The sequence below is a fragment of the Candidozyma duobushaemuli genome, assembly GCF_002926085.2.
Source record: "Candidozyma duobushaemuli strain B09383 chromosome Unknown B_B09383, whole genome shotgun sequence".
In the NCBI taxonomy this organism is placed as follows: Eukaryota; Fungi; Ascomycota; class Pichiomycetes; order Serinales; family Metschnikowiaceae; genus Candidozyma; species Candidozyma duobushaemuli.
In genome coordinates, this window is record NW_020289895.1 from 2,686,155 (window position 1) to 2,702,879 (window position 16,725).

The 16,725-nt window shown below is 45.7% G+C and overlaps 6 protein-coding genes across 6 annotated transcripts; 4 read left to right on the forward strand and 2 right to left on the reverse strand. All coding sequences in view use genetic code 12, as the record gives it.

The window, feature by feature from the left end:
• Nucleotides 1–49: 49 nt before the first annotated feature.
• PKC1 (protein kinase C) lies at nucleotides 50–6,890 on the forward strand (the record flags this gene model as incomplete). The annotated part of the gene is made up of 4 exons (XM_025481118.1): nucleotides 50–2,571; nucleotides 3,551–4,983; nucleotides 5,007–5,320; nucleotides 5,412–6,890. The coding sequence occupies 4 exons, from the start codon at nucleotides 50–52 to the stop codon at nucleotides 6,888–6,890; spliced, it is 5,748 nt and encodes a 1,915-aa protein (XP_025335418.1).
• A 113-nt stretch (nucleotides 6,891–7,003) lies between these two features.
• RAS2 (Ras2p) lies at nucleotides 7,004–7,987 on the reverse strand (the record flags this gene model as incomplete). Its single annotated transcript, XM_025481119.1, has 1 exon — nucleotides 7,004–7,987. One exon carries the CDS (start codon nucleotides 7,985–7,987, stop codon nucleotides 7,004–7,006), a length of 984 nt encoding a protein of 327 aa, XP_025335419.1.
• A 1,135-nt stretch (nucleotides 7,988–9,122) lies between these two features.
• MAK21 (RNA-binding ribosome biosynthesis protein) lies at nucleotides 9,123–12,257 on the reverse strand (the record flags this gene model as incomplete). The annotated part of the gene is made up of 1 exon (XM_025481120.1): nucleotides 9,123–12,257. The coding sequence occupies one exon, from the start codon at nucleotides 12,255–12,257 to the stop codon at nucleotides 9,123–9,125; it is 3,135 nt and encodes a 1,044-aa protein (XP_025335420.1).
• Nucleotides 12,258–13,101: 844 nt separating this feature from the next.
• CMK1 (protein kinase) lies at nucleotides 13,102–14,370 on the forward strand (the record flags this gene model as incomplete). The annotated part of the gene is made up of 1 exon (XM_025481121.1): nucleotides 13,102–14,370. The coding sequence occupies one exon, from the start codon at nucleotides 13,102–13,104 to the stop codon at nucleotides 14,368–14,370; it is 1,269 nt and encodes a 422-aa protein (XP_025335421.1).
• Nucleotides 14,371–14,702: 332 nt separating this feature from the next.
• On the forward strand, nucleotides 14,703–16,097 carry DIT1 (Dit1p; the record flags this gene model as incomplete). The annotated part of the gene is made up of 1 exon (XM_025481122.1): nucleotides 14,703–16,097. The coding sequence occupies one exon, from the start codon at nucleotides 14,703–14,705 to the stop codon at nucleotides 16,095–16,097; it is 1,395 nt and encodes a 464-aa protein (XP_025335422.1).
• Nucleotides 16,098–16,293: 196 nt separating this feature from the next.
• Nucleotides 16,294–16,719, forward strand: CXQ87_002624 (uncharacterized protein; the record flags this gene model as incomplete). Its single annotated transcript, XM_025481123.1, has 1 exon — nucleotides 16,294–16,719. The coding sequence occupies one exon, from the start codon at nucleotides 16,294–16,296 to the stop codon at nucleotides 16,717–16,719; it is 426 nt and encodes a 141-aa protein (XP_025335423.1).
• Nucleotides 16,720–16,725: the final 6 nt, after the last annotated feature.

The window sequence follows — 16,725 nt, forward strand, 5'->3', positions numbered from 1 at the left end:
TGTTGTATCTGGGTGCGAAAAATACATCAACCTCACCACCTCAACTATCATGAGTGGAATGATTGTCCGTGCTCTTAACTGGGACATCGGCTATGAGCAACGGTTCTTAGCTGTGAATCCGTTGGGTGATGAGGTGATTCTATATCAAACCGAAAATGAGGACCCAGCCGAGAATTCGGAGAATCTACTCAAAGTGCATTCCCATTCGGGCATTGAACACATCCAATGTCTTGGTTACTCAAAGATCCATCCCGGTTGGACAGGTGTGGGTACAATGGACGGAATTGTACACATCTTTGATGTAACCAAGAACGATACGTCCACATTGAAACTTCGGCTGAAGCAACATAGACCATGCAATTCGTTATCCTTCAACAACAACGCGCTTGTGGCAGCCTCTTTTGACAAAAGTCGACAAGACAACTCCCTTCAAGTCTGGGACATTGCAAAGCATTCCCAAGTATTTGCCAATTCAGTTGATGACGATCAAGTCATTAGACCCCACTACTCCTACTTGGCCAACGAGGCGACCTTATCTACTGTCTTTGTCGGTAATGAAGGCTCTGGAACGAACCTTATGGCAGGTGGTTATAAGCTTCTTCGAGAATTTGATTTGAGAGACTCCAGCATGTCCCCGGTATATCAGGTTGCCACGAAGCTGACAATGGACATCACCTTAGATCCATTTCAACCGCACATGTTCTCATCCTTGAGTGAGGATGGCTCTGTTTCTATCTGGGATAGAAGAAAGCTTGTTGGCAAATCAAGAGGATCTGTGTCATCCGAAACCCCGGTGCTTCAGTTCACAAAGCTCTTGAGTGATCTGCTGCGAAGAAATAGCTCTCCATGCTTCCGCTACTCCACCATAAGACGAGGCGAGTTTGCCTCTGTATTCAATGGGAACTTGATTCGAAGATGGAATACCGGTGTCGTTCCGCCGATGAAAGATTCCCCAAATGTGACAACATTCACTTCCAACGACACACTATCATCCTTGAAATCTCAATCTGTTCAATTATACGATCCAAATGACGAGTCGCTATTTGTGGCACTTGTGCTTGATTCAAAAACCGACTCGCCCAGGGTCATTTCTTTCGACTACTCACCTGACATTGAGTCGTCTACATCGACTTATTTCGTTTGCATGAGAGAGAAGGGCTCCGTCTTTAGGATGCCAGTAGTGGAGAGTATTGAGTCACTCGACTTCAACTCGTACAATGAGTTCTCAATGGCCGGCCCAGAGGGAACTGCAACGAAGTTCTGGGAAGATCGAGAACAAGTCATGCCAGCAGGTGTTGCCGCGACCGAGGTCCAAAGGAAAGACTCAAAGTTTGATCTGAAGAACGATTCGTTGGCAGAGGTGACATCAACAATTGGCGATGAAGAGAGCACAGAACCTGCAACCACAACTACCACACCTGCTCCAAGCTCCCTGCCTCTAGACATTGTGAAGTTCGAGGAAGATGAGATCATACCTTTGAAAAAAATGCTTGATCTTTCCAGCGTACTTGCAAACGATGTCTGTGGCTTGATAAGACAACGAGCACTCCTAGGCTACGGCGTGGACACAGAACAGAACCCTAAAATTTTGGAGCAGGTAAGAGGAGTACAAACGCCTCTTCTGATAATGAACACGTGGAAATGGTTGAACTTGGCCAAAAAGTCTCTTGACAAAGGCACAATGGTCAGCGAGGGCGTTGACTTGGGCTACATCGGCGTTTTGGGAGTTTGGAAAGGAATCGAAGAAATTGAGGGACAGAGGCGAGCTACTTTGAAGCAAAGTGTGACGGACCAACAATTTAACAACGCAGTGAAGTCAATCGTCTCAAAGAAGGGCGAGAAGTCGTCAGGAATCAGTATATTCAGCACGAGTGATCGCAAGATTCAACGAAAGCTTTGTTTAATTGTCAGTGGGTGGTACCTCACTGAAAATGAGTTCGATGAGAAGCTTGACCTACTTATAAAATCTGGGGAAGTCGAGAAAGCAGCTGGCTGGGCAGTGTTCCATGGAAATGTAGCCAGAGCAGTCGAAATTTTGGCTCTGTCCAAGAAGGAGCGTCTCCAGTTAATGTCAACAGCGGTTGCAGGCTACTTGGCTTATAAAGACTCAAACACTAATCTGCCTTGGAATGACCAGTGCAGAAAGCTAGCTCTGGAGCTTGATCACCCTTACCTCAGAGCCATCTTTGCATTCATCGCAGATAACGATTGGTGGGATGTTCTAGACGAGCATGCTTTGCCTTTACGAGAGAGAATCGGTATTGCTTTGAGATTCTTGTCTGACAAGGACTTGAATCTATATTTGAACAGGGTTGCCGACACAGTGACACTCAGAGGTGAACTTGAAGGCTTGATTCTCACGGGTCTCACGCCAAGAGGTATAGACCTTTTGCAGTCTTTTGTGGACCGTACCTCTGATGTCCAAACTGCCTCGTTGATTGCACAATTTGCTGTTCCTCGGTACTTCAGAGACCACCGAGTGGATCACTGGATTGATAGTTACAGAAACCTACTCAACTCCTGGGGTCAATTCAAACTCCGTGCCCTCTTTGACGTTGCAAGAACCAAGCTGTCAAAAACACACAATGGGTCTCCGACAATTCGGCCTCCTCCTCGGCAAGTATACCTTCAATGTCCTCGGTGCAGCAAAAACATGGGTGCACCGGGCTCCAAAACCATGAAGGGCAACAACCCCTCAATGATGAAACAGTTCAATCGCCTTTCTTTGAAACAGCCCTCAGGTGACACTAAGCTGTGTCCGCACTGTGGAGCTCCTCTTCCACGCTGCGCTATTTGCTTGTTAAGCTTGGCTACGCGTATTCCCACAAGATCAGACCATACTGGCGATGATCCAACGAAGCAGCAGATAAATGAAAGTTTTGACAATAAGTTAAGTTTTTGTCTCACATGCCACCATGGATATCACGCTCACCATGCTGAAGAATGGTTCTCTAAGCATTACGTCTGCCCCGTTCCCGATTGCAATTGCCTATGTAACAGTAAATAAATTCCGCATAGTCTCGAATATAATTTTCGGCAACACTACAACTATCTACTTGAGCTTTACATTCTCTGTCTTTTAAGCAATCCGTCTCCTCAATTGTTTTCATGAGTAGATCTACCGTTAGACCCCATTCGCACGGCAAAAACAATACTCCGTATAATTGTTTCACACCATCAACTCCACAAAACCTAAAATCATAAATTGTCTCGAACGATTCCAGAATTTCAATTCGAATCCAGAGCTTCAATTCGGATTTTTTTTTTTTTTAGCCGTCAAATGGGCTGATAAGTAGCCCGGTGCATTCAAGGCGGAGTTTGGCAAGCAGTTTGTTCCAGGGCCTGTTTGCAGGAAAAAGCCCAGTGCATTTTTGTCTTTTTTGGAAACTAGTCAACACGTTGAGACAGATCCAAAGATACATCTTCTGATCTCTTGATCCCAAGCGCTACGCCACACCAGACGCCAGAGTGGGACTAGATACACGGATTTTATTTGGTCCTCAACAAGGCGACAGTTTTAATATATTTTCTATTTTGGATCAGCCATGAGTGAACCGAAGGAAAAGATCATTTCTGACATCAGGGGGAAGATCGAACGTGAGCAAAAGCTCATCCTGGGCTTCCAGGCCGTGAAAAGGAACACGGGCAATTCTGAAGTCATCCAGAGATGTAATAATCAAATCAGAGAAACACAGTCAAACATCGATTACCTTCAGGAAACCATGGAGAAGCTCCTGATGCAACAGCAGGAAACACAACAAACCTCGGAAGAACCCGAGGAACAGAACAGGCAACGTGTTTCCAGCTTCCAGCGCCCGCTCTACTCCAGGTTTGATTTGATCAAGTACGACTGCCCATCCTTGGGGCACAAGATCCAACACATGCTCCAGCAACTCCAGTTCAAATTGCAAGTGGAGAACCAGTACCGTGAGGCTAATGAAAAGATTTCTCACTTGTACTTGATGGATGGCGACAAGCTGTCCTCAAGTGCAGCTGAAGGCGGGAAGTTGGAGTCAGATCAACGCATCCAGTTGTTGAACAAGGCATTGAAAAAATACCAGGGAATGCATGTCAGCGTGGAGCTGGTCAACAGGGATATGGAAATAATGAACTTGCCAAAATATGCAAGAAAACCATTCTCGGGTCGTTTGACGATGAGCATTACTTGTATCAGGGACATCGACCACATCGCGTCACCCAAACTCAAAAAGAAGCCTGAATCGTTCGTTTGCATCAAGATTGATGATGTCGAGAAAGCACGCTCTAATGCTTCCCGTTCTGGCAAATTCAACGAAGATTTGATCGTCGATGTTGACAAGTCCAATGAGATGGAAATCGCAGTGTATGACAGGAATGGCTCGCACAACGTCCCTGTCGCCCTCGCATGGATTCTCCTTTCAGATATCTCAGAGGAAATCCGTAAGAAGAAGGTTGCTGCTGAATCAGGCAACGACGGATGGATTCCCGCATCTAGTCTACCAACAAATAATAATGGCCCCTTCAGACCAAATGTTGGTGGAACTGATCTGTTTGGTTCATCGAACTATCTCGGCAATAACGGCCTGAACTCTAACTTTGACGGCGACACTATCGTCGAAAGTGCAAGGCCATCACTGGAGACTTCTAGGAATGTGCTGATTTCTGCCTGGGTTAATCTTGAGCCTGTGGGACAGATTCTTGTGAGTTTGTCGTTTGAAAAGTCTAAGGGTGGCTCCAAGCCTAACTTCATGGGTGCTTTGGGTCGTCACGGTGCCATTCGTCAAAAGAAGGAAGAAGTCTTTGAGCAATATGGCCATCAGTTTGTTCAAAAACAATTCTACAATATTATGTGCTGCGCTCTTTGTGGAGAGTTTTTACGTTACACTGGCTACCAGTGTCAAGACTGCCGCTTCTTATGTCACAAGAAATGTTACCAGAAGGTGGTCACAAAATGTATTTCTAAGAGTGGCGACATGAATGACGACGAGGAGAAATTGAATCACCGTATCCCCATCGTTTTGAACCAGTTTCAAACCGTGGTACTAAATGGTGTTGTCACTGTGGCCACATCTTGCCTTGGGGTAAGAAGAACGTCCGTAAATGTTCTGAGTGTGGAGTCATGTCCCACGCTCACTGTACCCATTTGGTTCCAGACTTCTGTGGTATGTCTATGGAGATGGCAAACCAGATATTGACAACCATTAAATCCACAAAGCCATCCTCGAAAAGTCCTGCCAAGGTTGCCCAAGCAGTTCAGAAACAGATTGAAGAAGCACCACCACAGCTTCCACCAAAAGCATTCTCGGGGTCTCCTCAGAAATCTGCCGTCGATGACCTGCCAGTGGCATCCCCCTTGCATCTTCATCACAAGAAGCAACAAGCCCCACTTCCCCTCCACCGCAACAGCCACAGTTTCAACCCACATACCCAAGGTCCTCGCAGGCAGGCTATCAAAGAATCCAGGAGATTACGCCGAGGATATTGACCCACCCTATTCATCGAGATTGCCTACTAATAACACACTGCAATTTCAACCTTCTGTTGAACCTCCGCAGCACAGACACGCACCGCCTCGGCGTCCCCCTCCAGTGGAGTCGTCGTATTCTTCTTCCCTGGACACTCTGTCTCAGTACACGCCTCAGGGAAGCTACTATAACGAACGCGCTCAAGATACAAATGGTGCTTCAGCACAGAATCCATTTGAGCAAGTGGAGGAACACCCAACACAGAATCAGACGGCAGCTCTTTTTGACTCATTTGATTACAACAACGTGAACTCGAATTTGCAAGGTGATGCAGCCCAGGTGCCAATTAATGAGCCTGAACCAATGCAGGTTGAACCAGTGCAAGCCACTCACAGCAATGAACCCGTGCAAAAACCTCACAAGTCCAAGCGCAGAAGGAGAAAGGTTGGTCTTGATGACTTCCAATTTCTTGCTGTTTTAGGAAAAGGTAATTTTGGTAAGGTCATGTTGGCTGAGTCAAGACACACGCTGAACTTGTGCGCCATCAAGGTATTGAAGAAGGACTTCATTGTGGAAAATGAGGAAGCTGAGAGCGTTAAGTCAGAGAAACAGGTTTTCTTGACTGCCAACAGGGAGAGACATCCCTTCTTGCTTAACTTACATTGCTGCTTCCAAACCGAGAACAGAATTTACTTTGTCATGGAGTATGTCTCTGGTGGTGATTTGATGTGGCATATTCAAAAGTCGAGATTCTCCGCCAAAAGAGCTAAATTCTATGCCTGTGAGGTCTTATTGGCTTTAAAATACTTCCATGATAACGGTATCATTTACCGTGACTTGAAGTTGGATAACATCTTGTTGACAACTCAAGGACATATCAAGATTGGTGACTACGGTTTGTGTAAAGAAAACATGTGGCATAAGAACACGACAGGGACTTTCTGTGGTACACCGGAATTCATGGCTCCGGAAATTATTGCTGGCAAACAATATGACCGTTCCGTCGATTGGTGGGCATTCGGTGTGTTGATGTTTCAAATGTTGTTGTGTCAGAGTCCTTTCAAGGGTGATGATGAGGATGACATTTTCAATGCTATCGAGCACGATGATGTGAGATACCCTATCAGCATGCCTCGTCAAACCGTTCTTGTCTTGCAAGCTTTGTTGACCAAGGAATCCACGCAGAGACTCGGTAGCAGCGAAAGAGACGCCTTGGAGATTATGGAACACCCTTATTTCCAGGATGTGAACTTCGACGATGTGCTCAACATGAGAATTCAGCCACCCTATTTGCCTGAGATCTCAAGCGAACACGACTACTCCAACTTCGACCAGGAGTTTACCTCCGAGACTCCAAGATTGACTCCAGTGGAGACTGTCTTGACGTCTGAGATGCAAGAACAATTCCGTGGCTTCTCTCACATTGCAGATGATGCTCCAGTGTAAAAGTATAGTACGATTTTTTATGATAAGATGCTATTGGTGATGTATATATAAGAATGCTAAGGGGTTAATGATAATCTCATGAAAGTCGTAACCATGCAAGGGAGCTTGAGAGCTCACACGATAATGCAACAGCCGGATTTCTCCTTCTTAGGCTTTTCATCTTTTTGGTAAGCCCTTGGTTTAGAAGGATATGATCCGGTGGAAATGGAGGAAGTAGACTGTAGGTTTTCCTTTTTGGCCAATCTACTCTGAGCTAGTGAACTCTCAACTGGAGTAGCCTCTGATCCAGACTCGGGTATTTGGGGAAACTCACTAGAAAAAGATTCTATTCCTGGGCCTGTTGAGGCCAGAAGATGGCTATCGAAGTTTTGCGAGTTGGAAGCGGGGATTTTTGAAGGACGACGGAAATGGAAGCCTTTTTCGTTCTTGAATTCGTGTAATGAACTGTCGGGAGACGCTGTGACGGCTTCTGAAAGAGAAAAAGCTTCAGAACGAGCAGCCATCAAGGTTTTGTTTTCCCTGGCATCAAGTGCAGCTTCAACCAAAGGCACGAAACAGTCGTTGACGTTGATATCTGAAAGAGCCGAAACCAGGAAAAAGCCACAGGCGCCAAAGCGGTTAGCCATAGCTTCACCATCGTCGTACCAGACTTGGCAGCTTTCATACATGTCCAGCTTTGCAGCAACAACGACAAAAGGGGGAAGCTCTCCATCGCAGAAAGTCTTGACTGTGCCTATCAAGTATTCCAAGGCTTCAAACGACTGTCTGTCATCCATGGCGTAGACGAACAAAATGGTGGATGTGTTCTTCACCTGTTGCTTTCTGGAAGCGCCATAGACATCTGCTAGCGGAGAGGAGTCTAGGATGGAGATTTCTGTGATCAGGGAGTTGTGGGAAGATGACGATACTATAGTTTCCGCCTGTTCGTTCTCAACAGCCTTAATGTAGAGCTGTTCTGCCTGATCGTGAGGACCTTCCGAGAAGGTTCCGTTCACATAGCGCTGAACCAAGGACGTCTTGCCCACTCCGGACTCGCCCATGACAAGAATGTCATATTGGCTATTGAGGGAGCTGAGGCCATCGAGAATACGGTTCATCAACTGTGGGGTTTGTGAAGTGCAAGAAGTGGATCTAGAAAAATTGATGAGCTCTCACGCCAAATGTATAATCATGCAAGTGCGACAGGAAGGCTAGGTATGCAATCGGAGGCGATGCACTATTCAAATCAGTTAAAAAGATGAAGCCGAAAAATGGGGATTGTGTTGTCAACGAGGGCCACGCAGCTTTTTAAAGGCGCTTTTAGGCAGTAGCAAGATTCTGGAAACGGTGACGCCAGGTGAGTTAAATCAAGTGCAGAAAAAGAAAGAAAAACGGTTGCGCAACCACACGAAAAAAAACGTTAACTTGCTGCGACTATGGCGTTAACGAGATGCTGCATGATCGGGTGATACACTGAGAATGCCCTGGACTCTGGTACTCCATACATAGACCCAAGCTTGAAGACCCTTGCAGAAAGTCTGATTTTTTAAACACGATGACATAAAACGAGCAATTGGGTCGGTTCTGCGGAATACTGGCACAGTGATGAGATGCGTTTCTCCTGTTTCTGTTAGCCCTAACGATTCGCGACCGTTCTTCGGTGATCGTCTAAAGTTGCCCCACTGCTCACTACCCAAGATGGTGGAACGTTGATTTGCAAAGTTAATTTACAAACGCCGCATGGATCAGACGCTCCCGGTAATAAGCTTTTTAATGCCGCTAGTGGTATTCAGCTGGGGTTTTCGGCGGTAATCAACTGCTCAAGTATGGGGTAGTTGCTTGGGTCTGGCCCTAACGGTGCGTCCTGCCTATGCCTTGTCTCACATTAGCCGTATGCGAGTCCAATGGGCGTGCCTAAGCGATGCAAGAAATCAACCGGTCCCAGGGTCCGGCCGGCAGTAGGTCGCTTTTCACCAACAAAGAAATAAAAAAAAAAATGCAATTGTCTCGTTTGAGTGTGTCCCCAAACAATGGCCGTGTAGCGGCCGTACCTTCGACACGAGGGCGTCGCAGTAGCAACTTTTTCGGTTTCAAGCACCTCGACTTATCTCGCCGTTCTTCTCTGGGCCGCTGGCCTCACCCGCCAAGCTTGCGCCATTCTACAGGTTAGGGCTGGAACCGCTCACAATGACTTGCGTAGAAATCAGAACGTGGTGCCTATCTCGATTTTTCTTCTTTATACTATACATTGCTTCACTCCTCGTCCGACTCCAAGTACTTGGCATAGTCGCTTGCGTCTGCGAACATGGGCAAGCTCAGTAGCTTAGCTTTCTTCAGCTTCTTGCCGCCTTCTTCGTTACTTCTCTTTTTGGTGTTCTCCGCACTGACAGCCTCGTCACTGTCATACTCATCCTCGTCGTTCACGCCAAACATATCCTCGGCGTCCTCAGCATCCTCTGCATCCAGACCTTCGTCCAACTTCTCTTCTTCGTCGGAGCCTTGGTTGGTCTCGAACTCCTCGTCAAACTGGGGCATTTCGCTCTCTGAAAAGTCGTCGTCGTCGTCGTCGCCAAATGCTTCAGCAAGTGTAGAAGGTGCTCCTTCAGCATCGTCATCGTCGCCGTCACTCATGTCGGCAAAGTCCTCTTCGTCAAAATCAGACATATCGTCATCATCGGACAATCCGCCTTCAACGTCCGGCTGGGACTTGACCAACGCTTCCCACACTTCGTCATCGTGCATCTTCTCGTGCTCTTCGTCATCCTCGTCTTCGGCACCTTTGGCTTCATTGTTTCTGATTTTGCTTGTGTTTCCAGTAAAGTACTGGTGGAAGAATCTCTCGTCGGGTCTGACATCCTCTGCCTTCTTGGCCAACCAGTTGATTGTGTTCACTGGCACATCGTCAGATTGACTGTTTGTAGCTTTGACCAAAAGCGACCCTGTGTGGGCACCACCCAAAGGCTGCATAATAGAAGAACCCTTAGTGGTGGATTTGGCTTTAGCGTTCTTGTAGACGAATCTGTCCAAGAAGTGAGCCAAGGTGTAGAGACCCAAATCAGGCTTGGGCTGTGGCTTGCCATTGAGGAAGGAATCAGCGTAGATGGCCACTGTGGGGTGGTAATGCAGAATGAAATGGTTCATTTCCCAGAGACAAGAGTTCTGAGCGTTGGCAAATGATGGGTTTCTCTTTTTAGGATCGTACTCCTTATCTTCACTCTTGACTTCTGCCTTTGTCTCTTTGGAATCATTGATCTCGTTGGTAGGGAAGTCTGGTCTGTCCTTGACAGCCTCCATGAGCTCAACAATCTGGGGATAAGTCTTACTCAACTCCATGAGTAAAAACATCATACCAGTGATGATAGCAACGTTGAGCCAATGAGAAGAAACTTGCAAAATTCTCTTCACAAAGGCGAGAATACGAGGCATATTATGGATGTCGTGCTTCAATGACTTGAAAAGCAAGTTCAAATAGATTCCTTGCTTTGACGAGTTGACCAATCTAGGGTCCATGAGCGACTCATAAAGAGTTCTGTAGTATCTGTCAGAGTCCAAGCCTTGCTCGGTGATAATATGGTACACCAAAACCAAAGCCTGAACAGAAGTGTTGAAATTGGTGGAGTGGGTGATCTTGTAAAGAGTCTCCATATGCTTGGTGTAGATATCAGAAGGAAGCTGAGAGAATGGCAAAGCACGGTTCAAACCGGTAAGAAGAGCCGAGAACATTTTAGATGATCTCTCCTCAATAACCTCTTCTTCGGTCTTTTCCTCGACCTTGACAGACTTTCCACCTTTCTTACCCTTCTTGAACTGTTTCCTGTTATTCTTTCTACCCTTCTCACTCTTACCCAAAGTTCTGTCTTCTTTGGCATCCTTGAGGGCAGGGTCTGATTCCACTAAAAGCTTTTCGAACAAAGAAAAGTATGTCTTCACAAGGGAGTCTGCAAGATCAGTTTCCTTCTTAGAAAGAATGGTCTGATTGAGAGTGAGAATGGTGTAGTACTGGGAGTGGTACTCACTCTGCTTCTGCAATACCATATCCGTGACAGCATCAACGATGATCTTTTTCATTGCGGGATGGGCCTGCTCCAACTGAAGAATCTGGTATGATGTTTTAGCGGCGACTTTGTTATCGATGTCACCAAGCTTGTTGACACCAAGCCTAAGCAAATTCACCTCTTGCTCAGGCTTAGCCTTCAACAAGTCAAAGATATGCGTAACGACAGTCATACGAACATGCAAAATAGGGTCATGACTCAAGTACTCGAGCACCTGAATGAACTTGAAGTAACACTTCTTGAGGAAATCTTCGTAGTATGCTAATGCCAATTTTTGTTCACTGGCTGTTTGGGTGAGCGAGGCCTTGTTAAATGCAACGAGCTTTCTATCAGGGAGAAGACTGTTGATGAACAAATCCTTCATGGAATTCACTGCCTGCAAAGCTGCGTTTCTGGACTTCTTCTCGCAGTAATTTAGAAGGGTCTCAAATGGCTTGATGTTATGCAAAGGGGCCTCTTGAACCAACAAAGTCAATGCGGAAATTTTATCGTTTAATGTACCGTCAGAAAGTATCTGCGACAAAAACTTCCTCTGAGAGTTATCGGAGGAGAATTCCTCCAAGTATGTTTTATTCTCGGAATCAATAATCGCCTTGGCTTTGTCGTTGAGTCTCTCGAGGGCAAATCTATCGAGCTTTTCTGGCTCTGCTTGTTCGACATCGATATTGTACCAGTCAACTCTGTTTTCGATTTTGAGTTTGGCGCTCTTGACAGATCTGACATCGTCAACCTTGTAGCTTTTGGGCTTGATAAGTTCGCCAACTTCCGCTTCCTGTGCTGGTGGCTTCTTTTCCTCCACAGGTTTTGGTTTCGGCTTCTCCTCGACTATTTCTTCTTTTTCTTCTTCCTCCTCCTCCTCACTCTCCTCGTCTTCTTCTTCTTCAAGCTCACCATCGACCAAGTCAGGTACATCCTCTGGCTCAGATAAGTCCTCATCTTGCACGACATCGACTTTGCCGGGGAGTCCAAGACCCTTCATGAAGGTGGCTAAGTCAGCATTGAGTGATTTATCGTTACCAGCATCTGCGAACTCCTCATCGCTTTGATCTTCTTTAAGGCCTGCAATGAGAGCAATGTCATCCTTAGATGCACCAAGCGCCAAAGCCTCACGCTTCAAAATGTCTTCTTCAGTGTCAGCGTTTCCTTTTTCGGACTTCTCGGTACTCTTATCGTTCCCATGCTTTGACTTCTTGTCCTTCTTATCCTTTTTGGCTGAATTTTGGGTATCTTTTTTCGGGAGTTTGGACTTCTTTTCCTTTTTAGTACTCCCCAGACTGAGTTTCGACGAGATTTTGTCCTTCAAGGAGGACAAATTGAGCTTTGCTGCTTCCATCGCCCTTAAATCAAATATTCAGGTAGACCAATCTGAAAAAGTATGTCCGCGATGAGTAGCATCTTGGTCACGTGCACGATGAGCTAGGACGCTGGGAATGTTTCGATCCAAAGGAGATATTTGTCATTATCTAGAGTCGAAGAATTGTAAGCTTCAAGATTGACTAGTCCTCTGATTTTTGAGAGGGTTTGGTTAGTTGAAGAAGGAAAAGTTGCGGCTTGCCTGTGAATGACTTTGTAAGTCACAGGGTGGTCTGATGGATCCCCACTAATTAAACCCAATTCTGAGTCATGATATGGTTCATGTTAAACGACAAAATTTCCTTCAACACAACCTTTTAGCATGTGCTCTTGACTTGAGTGTGCATTTTCTCGAATATGCTGCAATAGCCACCAATTGGATGATGGCACAACACCAAAAAATATTTCATTCTAAATATAGATGCAAAGAATCGAATGAGAAAAAATCACGGAATAGAGATTACAGGACTTGGCGTTGCATGACAGAGGCCTCGGTTACGAATCACCTGTACCTGCCCCGGAAAATTACATGCATTGCAGGGTCTCACCTTGAGAAGACACATTCGATCGTAGTCCCAAAAAATGGAATGAAGATAAACGAGCAATTTTAAATTCTTGATTCAGCGTTAAGGGAAATGAAGATTTCTGATATGAAAAAGCAGTATATATATCGTATCCCTGCCCATGTTGTCGTACAAGGATTTCGGAGAATCTCCTCACTATGGCGCTGCAGGTGCATGTCGAGACTGGTGTTGCAACCGCAAGAAAACACTTGCTTTATAAGTACGATTCTTTTGTTCATGGCTCAGTTTTCGTCATAAGCCATGACTGGAGAGCCGAAAGTTTGGCCGCCATTCTTGTCACAGAGAATCATCCGCTCCTCTTCGCAGGACGATAATCAGGCTTGTCCATACTTGCTTTCTCGGAAAATCTTGGGCACAGGTTCGTACTCAGCTGTCTTTGAATGCAAGAACACAAGCAATGGAGCTCATTATGCTGCAAAGCAGTATGCCAAGAGACTTTTTTACGGAATGGAGTCGCTGCTTCAATCTGAATTCAAAATTCTTAAGCGTGTGTCTTTTGGACACAAGAACATACTTTCACTCATAGACTACTTTGAAACGGAAGACCATTTCTATTTGGTTACGGATTTGGCCCTCGGGGGCGACTTGTTTGAAAGAATCACAAGCTCCTGCGAAGGCAGGCTACAGCCCAATGAAGCACGAGAAATATTGCTTCTGGTGCTTTCGGCATTGGCATATTTGCATTCCAACCAGATCATCCACAGAGACGTCAAGGCAGAAAATATATTATTTAAATCACGCACGGCAAAACCTCTGCATTTACTTCTAGCCGACTTTGGACTTGCCAAAATTGTCAAGGATAGCGAGAACGGCTTACTAGAGCATGGCGGAACATTGAGTTACATGGCTCCCGAATGCCTTTCAGATGCACCTTACAGCTATCCTGTGGACATGTGGGCTGTGGGTGTTCTTACATACTTCATGCTCTGTGGATACATGCCGTTTGACTGTGACACTGACAAGGAAACTAAACAGCTTATTTCCACCGCTGACTTCATCTTTGAGCCAATAGAATATTGGGAGAGTATTCCTGACCCTGCAAAAGACTTCATTTCACAATGCTTTGTCTTGGATGCGGACGCAAGAATCACAGCTGTTGATGCCTTATCTCACCCATTCATCTTGAACACCCCTCTCAAACGATCCGCATCCAACTTTTCAATCTCGCAACTCCAAGCAGCCGTATGGAGATTACACAGTATTCAGTCGCTTTCCTCATCAACGAGATTAGCTCAGCTTCTGAATGGCGTAAGCGGCCACTCCTCACTTCTGTCGAGGCTTTCGTTGAACGAATCCTCATCCTCTTTAATTGCATCAAGTAGCAGCCATCGCCTCTTAGGTGACAGATGTTACTCCCCAGAGCTTGTATCTCGTTTCTGCACCCCTCTCATATCAGCAAAGGTTTCTCCGGCTCATTCACAGTCCAATTTAAAAATATCCCCGGGGCCTACACTTCCTAAGTCAAATGGTGGCTCTTCACAACTGGGACTGGCGGAGTTTTTCATATAGGCGTATTAAAATAATACTTCATCAAACGGCGATCTGCATTTATCAACAGGCATTTAAGATTTTCCATGATAATTATTTGATGAAAGAAATAAAAAGAAATAACAAGACAATCGGCATTATCAACCCCAGTTCTAAGCACAGATACGGCTTTTTGAGATTTGCCTCAACAAAAGTCCATAATGCCGTGAGAGCAATACGAACTTTCACTTGCATCGAAAATCCGTGACGACAAGGTAGGCAGTGTGAGTGTACTTTCCTCATGATATTGTGGAGGTGTATCATATAAATGGGCACTTTTCCAAGTACAGATTCGTATCATACATCCTTCAAACATGACACTCGCTAACAAAACAACCTTTGAGCGCATCCACTACATTTATAGCAGAAATGAGAAGCGTTTCTTGACATTGCGTAAGCAGAAATTTGCTGATGCAAGTCCGGAGACTATTTGGAATTCAATGTCCTCCAACAAGTTCAACTCGAGCCCTGGTTTGAACATTGCAGATCTTGGGGATTACCTCGCCTTTGAAACCTGTTCTGGTGATTGTATCGTTGGTGTCGTCACAGAACACTTTAATCCCTCTCACTTCGACTTGTGGTTCATTCTGACTGTGTTGAAAAATGGCTCCATTGAGCACAAGGGCAAGGCTTCTGAAACAAAGGGTGTGGAAGCCGCTCGAGCTGTGACGGAGCTATTCGAACATAAGCTTAGAAACGTCGCTCGGGTCGATAGATGGAGTGAAGGAAAGCTGGACTTCGAGAGGAATGTTTTATTTTTCACCTCAAGAAATGCTCCTATATTGTCAGTGCTTCCAGCATTTCCGTGCAAGTCCTCCAATTACGACAAGGTAGCATCCTGCTTCCCTGATATGGGAGAGGAACTTGCCATCAGACGCATAATTGATTTTGTTACCGCAGTCCAAGATGTCTATCCACCAGGAATGAAATTCTACCTCGTCAGTGATGGCCATGTCTTTAGCGATTGTATCCATGTGGATGATGACATGGTTGACGTTTACTTCGCCAAACTCGAAGCAATGTACCAACGTGTGAAGCCTGCCGATTTTGACGGCATTATATTTAGAGGCCTCAATGACTGTTTTGAGTCTGATGAAAGGGGACTTGTTGCCGAGCTCTTGCACTCAGTCGAAGTAGAGCATCCTATTCCCACTAGATTGGATGAGGAGACGGAGATAAACCGAAAAGTCTTAATGCTTGGTTGTGATGATAACGCCGATGTGTTGAGAAAACAAATTCAGACGCCTAATCACCCAAGACTTTACCTCTACCGGGGTTTCAATAAGTTCATGTGCGAGGACCTTTCTCAAACCGAATTTGCTAAAAGCATTTCCAGAAAGAAATACAAGAAGATGATTTCTCAGGTTGCTTTTGAGATGATTAGGAGAAATGACGCGTACTCCAATTTGGTGGAGCTCATTTTCCCCTTCCACATTCGATTCTCCATCCATGCTCACCACAATGCTGGTCCGAAATATGGTGTGCGCTTGCTTGACCCCGAGGTATGTTCCATGTCTGGACATAATCAAAATGAGGAGGACAGATTGCTCCACATCCCGACGCCCTGGCACAACAGTGTCTTCAAAATGGTTGATTCAGATAAATTTATTGTCTCGCATGCAAGGTTGGCAAAAGAACTCGAGCTGAACCCCGAGGTAGAAGGGGGCTGGGACGAAGAGCAGCTACTTTTTCTTTATCGCCTGGTTTAAATATGTTGATGTTATTTGATTTCATGAATGCTTGGTTAAGCTTCCCTTTGCAACCAATGTAGTGCACCCAAACACCAATCAAATTAGTGCAGATTACGCTGCGAGTATATCAGACATGCATTTTGCTGCGACAATCTTTGCGATTGCTCAAGTCTTTATCGCTATCAGCCTTTTATCAAATAAGAATCAGCAATCAATGTCTTGGGATCAGACTTCTTTTGCACTTTCACCTCGCTCAAAGGGGTGCTACCTCGTCACCGATGAAGTGGTGAGAAACGTTCCGGAGATCAAGAACTATAAGGTGGGTCTCTTGAACCTCTTTCTTCAGCACACCTCCGCTGGTTTGACTCTCAACGAGAACTGCGATCCAGATGTGAGAGAGGATATGACAACCTCGCTTGATAGAATGGCGCCTGAGGGTGACTTCTACATTCACGCTGATGAAGGTCCAGACGACATGCCTGGGCACGTTAAGAGCAGCACTGTCGGTGTTTCCCTCACAATCCCGATTCTGAACGGTAGATTGGCTACCGGCACGTGGCAGGGTATTTGGTTATGTGAGTTCAGAAGATACAAACACAGCAGAAAGATCGTGGCCACGATTCAAGGCGAAAAGAAGTAACGCCGT